This window comes from Bos javanicus, chromosome 3 (genome assembly GCF_032452875.1).
Source record: "Bos javanicus breed banteng chromosome 3, ARS-OSU_banteng_1.0, whole genome shotgun sequence".
NCBI lineage: Eukaryota > Metazoa > Chordata > Mammalia > Artiodactyla > Bovidae > Bos > Bos javanicus.
In genome coordinates this window covers 41,604,414-41,620,905 of record NC_083870.1, presented here as the reverse complement: position 1 = coordinate 41,620,905, position 16,492 = coordinate 41,604,414, and the positions used below count along the sequence as shown (strand labels likewise).

Here is a 16,492-nt window from a genome sequence, read left to right as displayed (position 1 = left end):
CAACCATCTATCGGTTATGCTAGAGGCAATTTTTGCCGTTATGAAAAATTAAAATAGATGGCCTTTATATTTCATATAAATCTAGAAGTACATTTAGTTTTGAATGTTGTTTGATAAAGACAGTAGAAACATAGTCATTCACTCTATTTTTCATTAAATATTCAAAAGCTAATGAAAAGGAATGATACAAAATAAATGTTAAATATGTTGTAATGCTTGGGATATGACATGAGCTTATGTGTTTTTACATTTCGTGTGTGTGTGTCACTGTATGTCCCCAACTGGATTGTTATAGCTTTCTTAGTGATATAACTTTGATTTTTAAGAGTAAAGTAGAAGAAATATAGATTATATTCTTAATTTTCATAACCTGAGTGTCTGTAAGCAGAAGGAAGGAGGATGAATGGGTGATGATATACATTTAGAAGAAATAAATATTCCCCATTTTAGGATGACCTACCAATAGTCAAGGCTATGGTTTTTCCAGTAGTCCATGTATGGATGTGAGAGTTGGACTGTGAAGAAGGCTGAGCACAGAAGAACTGATGCTTTTAAGCTGTGGTGTTGGAGAAGACTCTTGAGAGTCCCTTGGACTGCAAGGAGATCAACCAGTCCATTCTAAAGGAGATCAGTTCTGGGTGTTCTTTGGAAAGAACGATGCTAAAGCTGAAACTCCAGTACTTTGGCCACCTCATGCAAAGAGTTGACTCATTGGAAAAGACTGATGCTGGGAGGGATTGGGGGCAGGAGGAGAAGGGGAGGACAGAGGGTAAGATGGCTGGATGGGATCACCGACTCGATGGATGTGAGTCTGAGTGAACTCTGGGAGTTGGTAATGGACAGGGAGGCTTGGTGTGCGGCAGTTCATGGGGTCACAAAGAGCTGGACACGACTGAGTGACTGAACTGAACTGAACTAAAGGATAGGGAGACAGGACAGGAAATTAATCAAAAAATTAAAAAGATAATAATCTTGCAGCATTCTTCAATATAAATAACCTGGTATTAGTTCCAAGCCCTTAAAAAACAAGGTTCTTAAAATTAATCTTACTTCCCTACCCTTAAGATATTATCTAATGAGCACATGGATAAAGAACACAGATTTGAGTCATTTAACCTAGGACTTTAAGGTTTTTGCTTCATTTCTTCATTTGCTCATTCAGTAAATGTTGACAAATTCCATATCTGAACAGGCATTGTGCTAGTTGATAGATAGGAAAGGATAAAATCATGACCACAAATGACACAGAGCCTGTCCTCAGCTACATTATAATTTAGTAGGGAAAACACATTATGGTAAATACCCAGTTGTTTTTTTTTTTTTTAATTTGTTTGTTGTTTTAAAGAAAGTGGTAAGTATAATAAGGGTGATTGGAGAGAGTGTTTTACAAGTCTAGGAAGAGGAGAAATCCAATTTATTCTGTGTTCACTGAACACCTATTCTGTGTCAAACACAGTGCCAGCGGCTGTAGATGCAAAGATAAATAAAACATGATTCTTTTCTTATAAGAGTTCTTAGTTTATCAGGATTACCCCCTCCTGGGGTGCGGAGAGTGTCAGGAAAGGATTTCTGGAAGAAGTGACATTTTAAGTTGCATCTTAAAATGTAGGTAAATTTTGACAAGGGGAAGAAGGATAGAGCTTTCCAGGGAGAGGCAAAAGCAAGAACATAGCAGTGTCTGTGATCCCTTTTTCTGGTATTATTTTTATTCTTCTGAAAGCTTGGTATGAGAATGACAGGAGGCATAACTTTGTGATATATGCTTTACAACACCTTGTTTTTATTTATTTTTTTATTTTTTTTTAATTTTATTTTGTTTTTAAACTTTACAAAATTGTATTAGTTTTGCCAAATATTGAAATGAATCTGCCACAGGTATACACGTGTTCTGCATCCTGAACCTTTTAAAGCACAAAAGATAAGTGTTTTTAGAAAACTATATTCTTTTGAAAACATTTTTGAGTATTTTTATTAATATTAGCACCATTTATATTATTGGCACTGTTGATCAAATTGCTCTTACTTTATTTCTGTATCTTGGAAACCACCCCCCCCCCCTTTCTCAAGAATGGCTTTCAGTCTAAGTAACATGTGTTTTAAACCTCACTGCAGTACAGTTTGCAGGTGTTTTTGAAATACTATATTTCTTAAATAATAGTTGGTCATGGATAGGGTCTATCTAGATATTATATGATTGCTCTCATCTATTTTTACCCTTTGTATGAAATAATCAATTCTTGAATCACTTAGGTGGACTTTTATTTGGATGTGCAAATCAGGAGAAATGTTATTGTGTCTAATTTAGGGTCAAGTCTTTATAAGGAGTTTATAGTTAAGTCTCTATTGAGAAAAGCAAGGGAACCAATATAAACAGAGGAAGTGGAAGACAATCCAAGAGAAAAGAAAATTATGTTTATAGAAGTGGTCATTTCTCCATTACTGCTGTGGTCTGAATGTTTCTCTCTCCCTAAATTCATGAGATGATATCCTAATGCCCAAAGTGATGATATAAAGAAACGGGGCCATTAGGAGGTGACTAGGTCAGGGGTGCAGCCTTCAGGTCTCTCAAAATTTGTGATCTTACAAGCTAGACTCTACAAAAAAAATCTAATTTTTAATGAGTGGTCACACGTTATTAAATAGAATATCTTAGTCTGTTTGGACTACTATAACAAAATAACCCAGACTGGGCGTCTTGTAAACAGATACTTACTTTTCACAATTCTGAAGGCCGGAAGTTCAAGATCAATGTTACAGCTGATCAGTTGAGTTCCTTCTTCCAGGTCCCAGACTTCTTACATTCTCACATGGTTGAAAGAGTGAACTATCTCCCTGTGGCCTCTTGTATAATAACTTTAATCTCATTCATGAGGACTCCATGTTAATGATCTCATCGCCTCCCAAATGCCCCATTTTCATATCATCACCTTGGGATTAGGCTTCAACTTATGACTTGTGGGAAGGGGAGGGGGCACAGGCATACAGACCATAGCATGGAGCTATTCTAGAATTTAACAAAGAAGTCTCAAGAATATGTAGATTTTTTGTCTAGTAATGCGGACAGGGAGGCCTGGAGTGCTGCAGTTCATGGGGTTGCAAAGAGTCAGACACGACTGAGTGACTGAACTGAACTGAATGCAAAAAATGCCATTGATAATTTGATAAGATATTGCATTGAATATGCAGATTGTTTTGGGCAGTGTAGTCATTTTGATAATATTGATTCTTTAAATCCAAGAACATGATATATCTTTCCATCTGCTTATGTCATCTTCAATTTCTTTCATCAGGGTCTTATAGTTTTCAGAGTACAGGTCTTTCGCCACCTTGTGTATTAGTTGCTCAGTCGTGTCCAACTTTTTGCGACCCCATGGACTGGAGCCCACCAGGAGTCCATGGGATTCTCCAGGCAAGAACACTGGAGTGGGTTGCCATTTCCTTAGGTAGGTTTATTCCTCGGTATTTTATTCTTTTTGATATGACAGTGAATAGGATTGTTTCCTTGTTAGTGTATAGAAATGCAAGAGATATTTTTTTATTAATTTTGTATCCTACAGCTTTACCAAATTCATTGATGAGCTCTAATAGCATTCTGTGTATAGCGTCATATTTGTATGAAGACACAGTTCAGTTCAGTTGCTCACTCATGTCCGACTCTTTGCGACCCCATGAACCATAGCACGCCAGGCCTCCCTGTCCATCACCAACTCCTAGAGTCCTCCCAAACCCATGTCCATCGAGTCCATGATGCCATCCAACCATCTCATCCTCTGTTGTCCCCTTCTCCTCCTGCCCTCAATCTTTCCCAGCATCAGGGTCTTTTCCAATGAGTCAGCTCTTCACATCAGGTGGCCAAAGTATTGGAGTTTCAGCTTCAAAATCAGTCCTACCAATGAACACCCAGGACTGATCTCCTTTAGCATGGACTGGTTACATCTCCTTGCAATCCAAGGCACTCTCAAAGAGTCTTCTCCAACACCGTAGTTCAAAAGCATCAATTCTTCGGTGCTCAGCTTTCTTTATAGTCCAACTGTCACATCCCTACACTAGAAAAATTGTAGCCTAGACTAGTCGGACCTTTGTTGACAAAGTAATGTCTCTGCTTTTTAATATGCTGTCTAGGCTGGTCATAACTTTCCTTCCAAGGAGTAAGTGTCTTTTAATTTCATGGCAACAATCAGCATATGCAGTGATTTTGGAGCCCAGGAAACACAAAAAACCTCAAATAGCCAAAGGAACCTTGAGAAAGACAAATGGAACTGGAGGAATCAGGCTCCCTGACTTCAGACTATACTGTAAAGCTACAGTAAAAAAAAAAAAAAAAAGTATGATACTGGCACAAAGACAAACGTATAAATCAATGTAACAGGACGGAAAGCCCAGACCTGAACTCATACACCTATGATCAATTAATCTATGACAAAGGAGACAGGATATACAATGGAGACAAGACAGTCTCTTCAATAAGTAGCACTGGGAAAAACTAGAGAGCTATGTGTAAATAAACAAAATTAGAACATTCTCTAACACCATACACAAATGTTAAACTCAAAATGGATTAAACACCTAAATGTAAGACCAGATACTATAAAACTCTTAGAGGAAAACATAGGAAGAATGCACTTTGCCATAAATCACAGCATATATCTTTTTGGATCCACCCCTTAGGTAATGGAAATAAAAATAAATAGAGTCTTATTAAACTTAAGATCTTTTCCACAGCAAAGGAAACCATAAGTGAAACAAAAGACAACCTACAGAATAGGAGAAAATATTTGCAAATGAAGTGACCAACAAGGGCTTAAGCTCCAAAATATACAAACAGCTTATGCAGGTCAATATCATAAAAACAAACAACCCAATCCAAAAAAAGGCAGAAGATCTAAATAGACATTTTTTTTCCAAAGAAGACATACAGAGATGGCCAAGAAGCACATGTAAAGGTGCTCAACATTCTTAAGTATTAGAGAAATAAAAATTAAAAATACAATGGAGTATCACTTCACAGAGGTCAGAATGGTCATCATCAAAATGTCTGCAAACAGCAAATGCTGGAATGGGTATGGAAAAAAGGGAACCCTCTTATTCTCTTGGTGACAATGTAAATTGGTATAGCCAGTATGGAGAAAAAAAAAACAAAACAAAGCCACCATATGATTCAGCTATCCCACTCCTGGGCATATATCCAGAGAAAGCTATAATTTAAAAAGAAACATGCACTCCAAAGTTCATTGCAGAATTATTTATAATATCCGAGACATGGAAGTAACCTAAAATGTCCATCAAAGAGGAATGTATAAAAAATGTGGTACATATATACAATGGAATATTACTCAGCCATTAAAAAGACTGAAATATTGCCATTTGATACAATATAGATGGACCTAGGGATTGTGATATACTGAGTGAAATTAGAAAAAGTAAATATCATATGATATCAGCTACATGTGAAATCTAAAACAAATGATACAAATGAGCTGATATATAGAACATATACACAACACTGTAAATCAACTATACTCCTAGGTAAATTAAAAGAACATGTCAGCTTCTCATTTTTACAGGTGAGAGCATTGAGATCAAAGCTTCACAAAGTTATATATGTGTGTATATTTATTATATTATATATATGTAACTGAAATAGGAAATGGCAACCTACTTCAGTATTATTGCCTGGAAAATTACATGAGTTACAGTCCACGGGGTCACAAAGGGTAGAACACAACTTAGCGACTGAGCATGAGCACATATGTAATAAACACACACATATATACATAAGAATGGCAAAGTTGGGATGAAAAATGAGGGTCTTGTCTGGAATCCTGACCCCTTTGCTTCTCACTCTGGTGCTGCTTTCCATCCCAACAGAGAATGGGTCATCACAATACTTATTTTCTAAAGAGAACTGTTAGAAAATTACAGAGGGCATACACACTGAGGAAACCAGAAGGGAAAGAGACACGTGTACCCCAATGTTCATCGCAGCACTGTTTATAATAGCCAGGACATGGAAGCAACCTAGATGTCCATCAGCAGATGAATGGATAGGAAAGCTGTGGTACATATACACAATGGAGTATTACTCAGCCATTAAAAAGAATACATTTGAATCAGTTCTAATGAGGTGGATGAAACTGGAACCTATTATACAGAGTGGAGTAAGCCAGAAGGAAAAACATCAATACAGTATACTAATGCATATATATGGAATTTAGAAAGATGGTAACAATAACCCAGTGTACGAGACAGCAAAAAAGACACTGATGTATAGAACAGTCTTATGGACTCTGTGGGAGAGGGAGAGGGTGGGAAGATTTGGGAGAATGACATTGAAGCATGTAAAATATCATGTAAGAAACGAGTTGCCAGTCCAGGTTCGATGCACGATACTGGATGCTTGGGGCTAGTGCACTGGGACGACCCAGAGGGATGGTATGGGGAGGGAGGAGGGAGGAGGGTTCAGGATGGGGAACACATGTATACCTGTGGTGGATTCATTTTGATATTTGGCAAAACTAATACAATTATGTAAAGTTTAAAAATAAAATAAAATTTTTAAAAAATGATGAAAAAAAAGAATTTTCAAAGAAAAATAAAGGCGAGCAGTACCATTTTAACCTTGTCAAGTTACTGAAAGAGTAAGAAAGAATATTTACATTTCAAAATAAACGTTTAATTGTGTTAAGAAGGGTGTTATAGAATGGGAGTAAGGAAGTCATTTACTTTTTCAAAACATAGATGGACTGTATTGAACTTTTCACTTTTTTACCATACCAGAGTTTATTGGTGTGTAATTACAGGTCCCTGCCAGATTCTATCGATTAGTATTTTCTGTTCTAATATGAGTTGATCCTGTTGTATAGAGGATGTGTCTGGCAAACAGGAGTTACAGGAGAAGATAGATTTTTAAGTCACCTTTAAAAGATGACTTTTAAAGCAAATTGATACTGATCTCAATTTATTTCTCTTGCCGTTTTTGCTGTTATCATTTTCATTTAAAAGCTACAAAAACATGAACTTTAACTAGATTTATATACTAAAGCCACCCCTAGCCAATTTAGGTCTTTGATAATTTTCTTTAGCAATACCAAAATACAAAGGCACTTTTACGTAGGCACATAACATCTTATGTTATGAAGATATAACAATATAATTATTGAAATTCTCTTACTTCCTATCATGTTTATATGGCTTAACACAACTGTTTTATTTAAAGCAAGAGTTCTAATGGGCCAAGTTGTTTTGGAGAGGAAAAACAGTTTGTGTTGAGGATTATTGCTGAATCATTGTTTCATTTTACGTCTGTGGTGTCAGCAAGTACCATGGTAATAAGTTCTTTAAAATATTTCTAGGTAAGGACATAGTGAATGCTTTCTCAGTCTAAGCATACTAGGGCATTTTGCAATATATTTATCACACAAGTATGACTGCTTTAAAGTATTAACAGTCACTGCAATGTGTGGCTATGCCTATGTCACCTCTTTTTAACTGCTCCCCAAGTGTCTGAACCTGGTATAAATGTTCTGTTTGAAATCTGCACAGTCACGTTTATAGCTCCTTTCTTTATAATTCAGCATTGCAGAGAAGAGAAATTCATGGTTCTGTTTCAAGGGATTACTGTTTTGTTATGATGTTCAAATAATGGTCTGCTAAAGATATTCTTGTAAAAGAAAAAGAGGTTCACTCTCCTACTATCAAGGTCATTACTAAACTCTGTGCCTTCAGTTTAAAAGCACAGAGATGCCATCTAGCAGCCGCCCTCAGGAATTTCCTACACAGAAATAGTCCTTTCTCTGCAATAATTGAATTCTTACAAGCTTCAGGTTTTTCTTTATTTATTGAATGAATGATGATTTGGCACATTGCCTGTAGTTCAGATACTCCATTACAAGCAAAATTATTTGATAGCTCTTAAAATAAGCAAAGTGATACACCTTTGAGTTTTTCTGAATGGAACTGGAAAGTTGTTAATAAGATTTTAATTAAGAAAACATAATTCTCATGATTTTTTTGAGAGGAAATAGATAATGTCTATATAAAATACAAATAATTGATTAGTATTGAATTGCATTCCTTTACTGAAAGAAAATACTAATCTTACCAATTTTCTGGTATATTAAATGAGAGAAAAGAAAGTAAATGCATGCTGAAAGTAAGTTCATCCGATGATAATAAATGTTTTTTTTTAATTTAAATATAAAATTGATTTTCAAGTAATTTATCTTACCATAAGATGGCGATATCTAAGCACTTTATAAAGTCATATATGATCTGTAAGTTTCAATCTCAGGAAGAATGATTATAAACATAAATATATCTTCTATGAAATGGAATTGGTACTATTGTTAGAAGGCCTTTTTTTCCAGACAAATTAATATATAATAAGAATGCTCTAAAATTTAGTTCTCTAATATTTGTTATATGTGATAATATTTTACCTAAAAAAAGTCTATTCCATTTTAATAGCTCTCCTATTTTGCCAATTTGTGTGTATTCATGCATGATTTATATATAGTATAAATGAAAAATGTAATAATAGAGAAGAATACTTAAATGGATTTATTTGAAAATATGATTTTGAAATATATCAGCCCTGACATGTTAAAATATTAAAAAATTAGCTATTTAGAATTTTTCTATGTTTAAGTTTCATCACTTAATTATTACTTATTTGTCCACAAACTGGTCTTGTGTGCTATTGTATTATTAGAATTTAATTTCAATTTTACCAAACAATTTACATTATGGATGCTTATTTTATTATCTAAAATATATAGTTAGTAAAAAAATAACATTTGATATAATTTCTATTTCATAACCTAATTGACAATCATTCTGAGAATTCAGTGGTACCATTTGTGATTTTGGGGAGGAGAGATGATATAGTGTGTTGATTCTTAAAAGTTTGATAAAACATAACATGTTCACTTTTTTGAAGCAAAATGTGTCTACTGTCCAAAGACTACAACATTAAAATCACTTGCTATGAACATTTTAATATTCTCTATATTGTCATATATGGTGTAGAGCAAATACCCGTCTGGTGTTCTTTGCACACTGCATTGCAATATCTAGAAGCTGAAAAGGACAGTTTGAAAAGTTAATGTTTGCCTTTTCTTTTCTAGATTTCTCAGCTCTGTTGTATCAAACAGCCAGAATTAAGTCTGAAGGAAAGTTTTCTGTTGTTGAATACATGGAAATAAACTTATCAATACTAGAAGATCATGTTAACTAAAAAAGGATCATTTACTTGGAGGATTTATCTCAGTATTTATCAGAAGCTCTTCTTATATATTTTTTAATTTGGGGAAGAATGGGATACAGAAATGAAGATATTTATGCATTAAAGATATCATAAAAATCAAATGAACATGCAATTGTTAGTAAAACTCTGCATTATGAAATCATTTTAAAGAATTACAAAGTTTACTTTAAGTCTAATGATTTTTTTAATGTAATAACTCAGTAATTAGCTTTGCTTTTTAAAAATGTATTACCAAGAATATTCCAAATGAACTATATAATAGAATGTATTCGGAGCTGTAATGAATATAAGTATGGCAAAGTAATGTGTTACCATAAATCCATAGAAAAAAATGAAAAAAAAAAGATTAAAAAATATGAAAGCAAAATCAGCACTTTGTACCTGGATGTAAAATGCTTTAAAGCTATACCTTAGTGTATAAAATATTCCATTAAGATCATTAAGACAATATACTACATGAAAATTTCACAGTGTTGATCAGCATAACCATAACTTTAAAAGAAAATTATTTTATTCTCATCAGGTCTTTAAATATGAAAAGTGTGCAGAAATAATTATATGTATGTATGACATGATTCTAAATTTTCACTATGTACTTATTTAGGCCTAGAAATATTCAGTCAACCACAATATTAGGCTATGCTTAGTTCTATTCAATTGTGAAAAGAAACAATTTCTCTGCACTACATGGTTATTTTAAAATAACTTTACTATATTCAAAAATATAACTTTGTCACATCACATCATTTTTCCTATTGTGTCAAATTATTCTTAACCAGTTAAATAAAATAGTTTTTGAAATTGTATTCCCTTACTCTTTTTACTAGATGCCTTGTATCTTATTCCAGATAATTACAGTTTTATTAGAATGCTGATGCTCTCAAATTATCTCACTTTATCCTCAACACTTTTCTTATATATTGCTGAAAATATTTCTCCATATTTCCTGACTTTTTATCAAAAGAGGTTAGCGTTCACTTTAATTGCCAGTACTGGATAATTTTCAGAGTTCAACAGCTCTGAGAGGACACATCCTTCCTATTCCACTCCTTAGTTTCAAAGGTTTCTCACTTCCTGTTTCTTAACACTGGTAATCAGAACTTTCTCAGTGCTCTCTAATTTCCTTAATGAAAAGAAAGAAAGAAACACAAGCCCCTTTGCCCACTGCCTCTCAGCCATGGCAGGGAGTAGAGCTCTGCTGCTCTGCCGTGCGTGTTACCAGCAGCATCCCAAATGTTTTGGACACAAACTGCAGCACGTCTGCTACGGGAGTATTATTTACCAGAATCAGCTGGAAAACGCTTCTCTCCTTTCAACAAAGAAAAGGTTCACATCTCCTAAACATGATTACAAACTGCATTATTTTAACTGCTAACTCCTTTGCATTACCCGTCCGACTTCAGAAGAGAACGTTAAGCTCTTGGATATCAAATAAGCTAAATTCTCCGGAGAGCCGCATTGCCCGCTGCCAGTACACGTTATATTCGCTCCTGGTCCCTCCCCCCTCTCCAGGACTCTACCTTGAGGAGCTATTCCTCGGGTAGTTCACCTTGTATCTTCCAAGCAGTGGGATACGCCAGGCATCACAGGCTTTCTAGAAAAGCTGTCTTTAATGTTTCTTTTCTTTCTTTCCTTTTTTTTTTTTTTTTGCATAATTAAATGCATTTTTGTCCGGTCTGTTACATATTGCACATTTATTTCAAACAAGAGTTAAAATATTGCCCGTACCTTGGAAGGATCTAATCCAGCAAGCAAAGACAGCAGCAGGAGATTGAGTAGGTTGGACGTCGCCTGCATTCTGATCTGCGTTTTTGCCCCCTCTTTACTCTTTTATGTAGGCACTCCACTCTCACTGCAGAGACCTTTCCTTCGTCAGTTGCACTTTCTGCCTGCCAGTCAGAGCAGAGTGGAGAAAGAGGCAGTGGCAGGAGCGGTAGCAGTAGCAACAGCAGCGACAGCAGTAGCGGCAGCAGCGGCAGCCGCCCTGGGGGGCGATCATTCCGCAGGCATTCTCAGAGCTGAGAGTCCGGGAGCTCTAGGGGTGGGTTGAGCTGCGGTGGGCGCTGACCGAGGTGCTGAAGCGCCTTCAAGCCTCACGCCCCAATTTACCCTCTCTCCCGGGGCTATCTAGCCAGCCCACCTCAAAAGTTTTGACCCAAGAAAAAGATAAAGGGAGCAACTGCTGAGAGAGGTGTGGAGACCTGGACAACGGATATGACATCACTACAGCTCCTGGGGGTTTGGGGAGATATTTTGCGAGGAATTTGTTAACCAAACAAGGATTGACTCTCCTGTTCCAGTTCAGCATTTACTGGCATCTTCATCTGCAGAGAAGTAGTCAGCTAGATAAAGGATTATGAAACAAATCGTCTCCTGTCATTTACAGAGGACCTGATACCATATTTAGTCCTTTAAAGAAAGTTTGCAATGCAGACTATCAATGTGTATTTTCTTCTCAAAGCACACAGTCCGTAGCTATTACATATGCATATATAATATATTTGGTTAGGAATTCATGTGTTTTTAATCTATCTAGGGCTTTTGATCATCTGAAAAAGCTATGCATAAATAAATGAAGTTTTTTTTTTTTTAACATGTAAATGAGATATTCTACTAGTGACCCTATACACCTGAAATTTCGGCCCCTCATACACAGTCATTCCCAGAAAAATAATATCCTTGTCAATCTGATTGTGTTTATGCATGAGGTAGATTAGAATTCAGTGATGGATGGACAGTGGGATGGGAAAAGCATTATTTCTAAGCTTCCAAATACTTGTTTTCTAGAGCTCAAGAAAAGAGGCAGACTAGCTGCCTCACAGGAGCAGAGAGAGTAAATGACAAACTAACTCTCTCATATACCCTGAGTTATTTAACTGTACTCAAAAAGCTTTGTTTTCGTAGTTGGAAAAAGTAAATATTTTCCATAAGATAAAAAGATGGGGAAGAGTTGACAACCACTCTCTCTTACAATTATGCCTTTAATACGACTTGAGTTATGTTTTCTGTTGATTTTTCTAGAAGTTATATTTCTTAAGACTTACAGCATGTGAACTGGAAATATGAGCATTTATTCCACATTAAAGAGTGGATAAATTGTTTGAGACATCAGACACATACTGTGTATAAAATCTCTACAAACTTTTACTGAAGACTTCTTTAATTAAAGAAATCTCTATTAGGATTCAAATACTTTTCAAAGTTATAATCCCTAAAGATTTGCATCATATTACACCTGTTTTTACCCTGATATTGTGAATATGTGTGCATGTGTGTATGATATCTTGAGGCTTTTTTTCCTATGAAAAGTAATGAGAAATAAATTTGAAAATTTCTTTTGAAGAGATGTATCAGAAAAAGAGATTGCAGAATAACAGAAAGGAAGTGGAATTATTTGAGGGTTTTTAGTTTAATAATAACCCTGACAATCAACCACAGATTGAAATTTCCATTATTTCCTAGCCTAAACAGAAAACAGAACTTTTCTATGGAGGTAATAGATAAAAATTCAGAGTTATGTCTGACACTCTTTGGAATAACTTCCTAGAGCATGTTTAAGGCTGTTTTTCTCTTTTTACGTTTGTTTCTTTATCCATCTATCAAAGGTAAATCAGTATAGAGTATTTTTCAGTGACCCATACAATAAAAATTGTTGGAAATTTTATTCTGCACCTATTTTCAAACCTTTCAAATCATTGCACAATTTAAAAATGAGCTTTTAGAGGTACAGTAGCTTGGTGATTATAATAGTGCATTTTTATTACCTGTACTTAATACAACATGATTGTTTGACTGTTGTTACACGTGCTTTTCTCTCTTCTCAAAATATCTTCTACAGATTTTTTTCAATCTCCACCTCTCAGTAGTCAGTGCAGCATGATTATTTTGAGTACAGGAAGCTGTATTTTGAGTACAGGAAGCTGTATTTAACAGGCACACAAAATATGAAAACCATCATGTCAATTTTTATCACCTCAAGATCAACTGCTATTCTTTTAATGACATCAATGCTTTTTTCTGGGAATAAAAATTATTCTGATCTCATATATGGTTCACAATATTAATGACTGTACAAGAACTCCTACATAAGCACATTTTTTCCTTTCAACTCTATTTCCCTTTATTTCATGGTACTGGAATTTCATTTGTGACAAGCAGTTAATAAGACAAATTCTATGAAAACGTGATACAAGATGATAATATTTTAATATCTGAAGTAAACAATGGATGATAATTGTATTACAGATGAAAACAGATGATTTTGGCATATATAAAAAATACTTTCTATAAGAGAAGCTTATTCCTTTGTAGAGAACACTCAAGCTCATTAATAAACCAAAAATTATTGAACGTGCCACTGAAAAGCAAAAGCTGTAGCTAAACGTAAGCAATAGTCTACTACTGCCTCTGTATTTAAAAAATACTCAAATAAAACTGCACATTTTTCTAAAATATAACTCTATTGTTTTTGTTAGTCATTTATTTTGTAGTAAAGCTTTCTTATAGTTCCATAAGTCAGTTTGACAATATTGTAGGCCAGATCATATGTACATAGCAATTCATACAGCATTCCTCCTTTTAGAAAGTCCATGAAACTCCTTATATATTGTGTCCTACATGAGAAAATATTTGATATTTATGTATCTAACTGAAGTTGATCTTCTATATTTACAATGGGTGTAAAATTGCTTTGAAATTTATAAAGTGCTTTAAAAATTTTTAGCCAGTATTTTCTACAGGGCTTCCCTAGTGGCTCACATAGTAAAGAATCCACCTGCAATGCAGGAAACCTGGTTTCGATCCCTGGTTCAGGAAGATCTCCTGGAGAAGGGAATGTCTACCCACTCCAGTATTCTTGCCTGGAGAATTCCATGGACAGAGGAGCCTGATGAGCCACAGTCCATAAGGTCACAAAGAGTTAGACACGGCTGAACAACTAACACTTTCGTCTATGAAGTCACACCTAAAAATAAGTTTATATTGTTCACGTACACATGCAGAATATAGAATAAAACTTTAAAAAAGTGTATGTCCAATATTACATATATAAATTCTTAATAATATGGATTATATTATTAGCATAATAATTTTATGTGTTAGTCTTTTGATAAGAAACTTGTATGATATGCTTCTTTCATATATGTTTATACTGTTTCAGAATTCCAGAGATGTTTCATTATGCTAAGAAATGCTGTTCCCTACTTTGATTTTTATCTGTCATTTAATATTGATGACAGTTATTTTAGAAAAACACTTTTAAAAAGGGTTATCCTACAATAATCCTGTAGTTATATAAACACTTGAGAAAAATTTCACCTTTCATTATATAAATGAAAACAGTCTTTGATTCATTTCCTAAGGTCCTTGACCTAGCAGAGTACTGTCATATTTTTATGTTTTGCTCTCTTCTTTTTTATTCTCTTGAGGTACCTTTCCCTTGCTTGCTTTTAAGTCTTTCCCATCTAGATCCCCTACCCTTCCTAACTAGTCTATCAAAATAGTACCTTAATTATTCTCTATTTATTATTTACTATATTAATATTTACTGTCTGTCCCTTTTATTGTCCCTTCTTCCACAAGGAAGGGTTCTGCTCTAAATCTGTCACCTAAAGTAGTTCCTGGGGCTGGGTAGCCACTTAATCATTAATGGGTTAGTGAATTAGTGAATTTCTAGCCCTAGTTCCTCCATGCACATTTATATAGCCAAGATTTGCTGGATGTCACTAACTTAATTTCTTACAGGAACTTCAAACTCAGTGAGTCAAACCTATATTTTCCATCAATCATATTAATTTTTAGCACATTTTTCTTTCCTTTTCAGAGCAAGAAGAATGGAAGTCACACTTGATTCCTCCCTCATCTTTATCCCTGCATTCAATCCATCAAAAATGCTGTTAAATTTTCTCCATAATATCTCTGAAGTCCTTCCTACTTCTCCATGTATACTTAGGTCAAGATCTTATTTTATATGATCTGAATTATAACAGTGATTTCTTTCCCTTGTTTTACCATAAGTATTTCTTTCTCTTTTACTTTTGTTTAAATCCATATAGTAGTGGTTAAGAGGGTTACTTTCTCTCTCTCCAAGCAGCTCTGCACATTAAGAATCAGGTCTCCTCCAGTCACTCTGTGACCTTAGTTTATCTTCTGTCTGTGTGGCAGAGGAAAGGGTTGGGTCAAGTCTTTCTCTTTTAAGGCACATCATTTCTTTTCTTATCTCACTGGCCAGAATTTAGCCACATGGTCATAGTTCTCTGAAGAAATCTGGATTTTGAGTCTTTCTTCTGGGAAGCCATGAATTGAAGACTGGGAATTCTGTTATTAGTTCTGGAGGTTGGAAGTCCAGATTTGGTGTCAGGAGAGGGTCTGCTTTCTGATCATCATACAGATGACCATCTTCTTGTGTCTGCCAAATGATCCTTGTTGCAAGGACCCAACTCTGTCACAGGCATTGTCTGTCTTCTACTTCAATCTGCAATTTATTATCTACATAACACCTGAGATGGTTGATTTAAAGACTAATTTGGCCATGCTGTTTCTCAGATTAAAGGCCTTCAACATCTCCCTATCTTCTATACAATCAAATGTGAGCTCCTTAAAATGACTAATCCAGGTCCCTGCATAATATGGTCTTTTGCCTTTTCTCCAGTCTAGTCTTGGCAAGATATTCAAAATGGCTCATTCACATGGTTGCAGTTGTGCTGGCTGGGAGTCGATTGCTCAGGCGGGGTTGTTGCCTAGATCACCTCCATGTCTCCACTTTACGTGGCTTGCATTTCTTACGGCATGGTAGCTAGGTTCTGAGAGAGCATCCCAAGAACAAGTATTCTTGAAGACCTGGGCATGAACTACAAAGATTCCTATGACCTAGACTCAGAAGCTCCACAGTTACATTTGTAACATCGTTTTCTTAAGCAACTAACTAAAGCCAACCCAAATTCAAGGGAAGGTAACTAGTGTCCATCTCCCAATGTAAATCATAATATGTGTATATAGGGAGTAAAGAAGTCGAGAGAGGCTGTACTTGAAAATATATTTATAAAGGGATTATTTTGTACACTCATTCAAAATCCTCATGGTGCCCCTACCAATCACGAATCTGTCTGAGGTAGGATTTTGAGAATGAAATTTGATTAGGGTATAATTTAGCAGGAGTGAAGAAAAATTCCAGTAGGAAGGAATTGAATACCAGTATCACAGAGGACTTCTGTTTCTAGTAATGTGTGA

The 16,492-nt window shown here is 35.2% G+C and overlaps 1 protein-coding gene across 2 annotated transcripts in view; it reads right to left on the bottom strand.

Annotated features, from left to right (window-relative positions):
• OLFM3 (olfactomedin 3) overlaps window positions 1–11,567 on the bottom strand; it is a 224,726-nt gene extending 213,159 nt beyond the window's left edge. Inside the window, exon 1 of one of the 2 annotated variants that reach the window (XM_061411035.1) lies at window positions 10,994–11,567. In XM_061411035.1, the coding sequence (XP_061267019.1) occupies window positions 10,994–11,062 (69 nt within the window). In that variant the 5' untranslated portion in view covers window positions 11,063–11,567. The remainder of the gene's footprint in view (window positions 1–10,993) is intronic. The other variant, XM_061411033.1, reaches the window with a different exon arrangement.
• Between the last annotated feature and the right edge of the window lie 4,925 nt (window positions 11,568–16,492).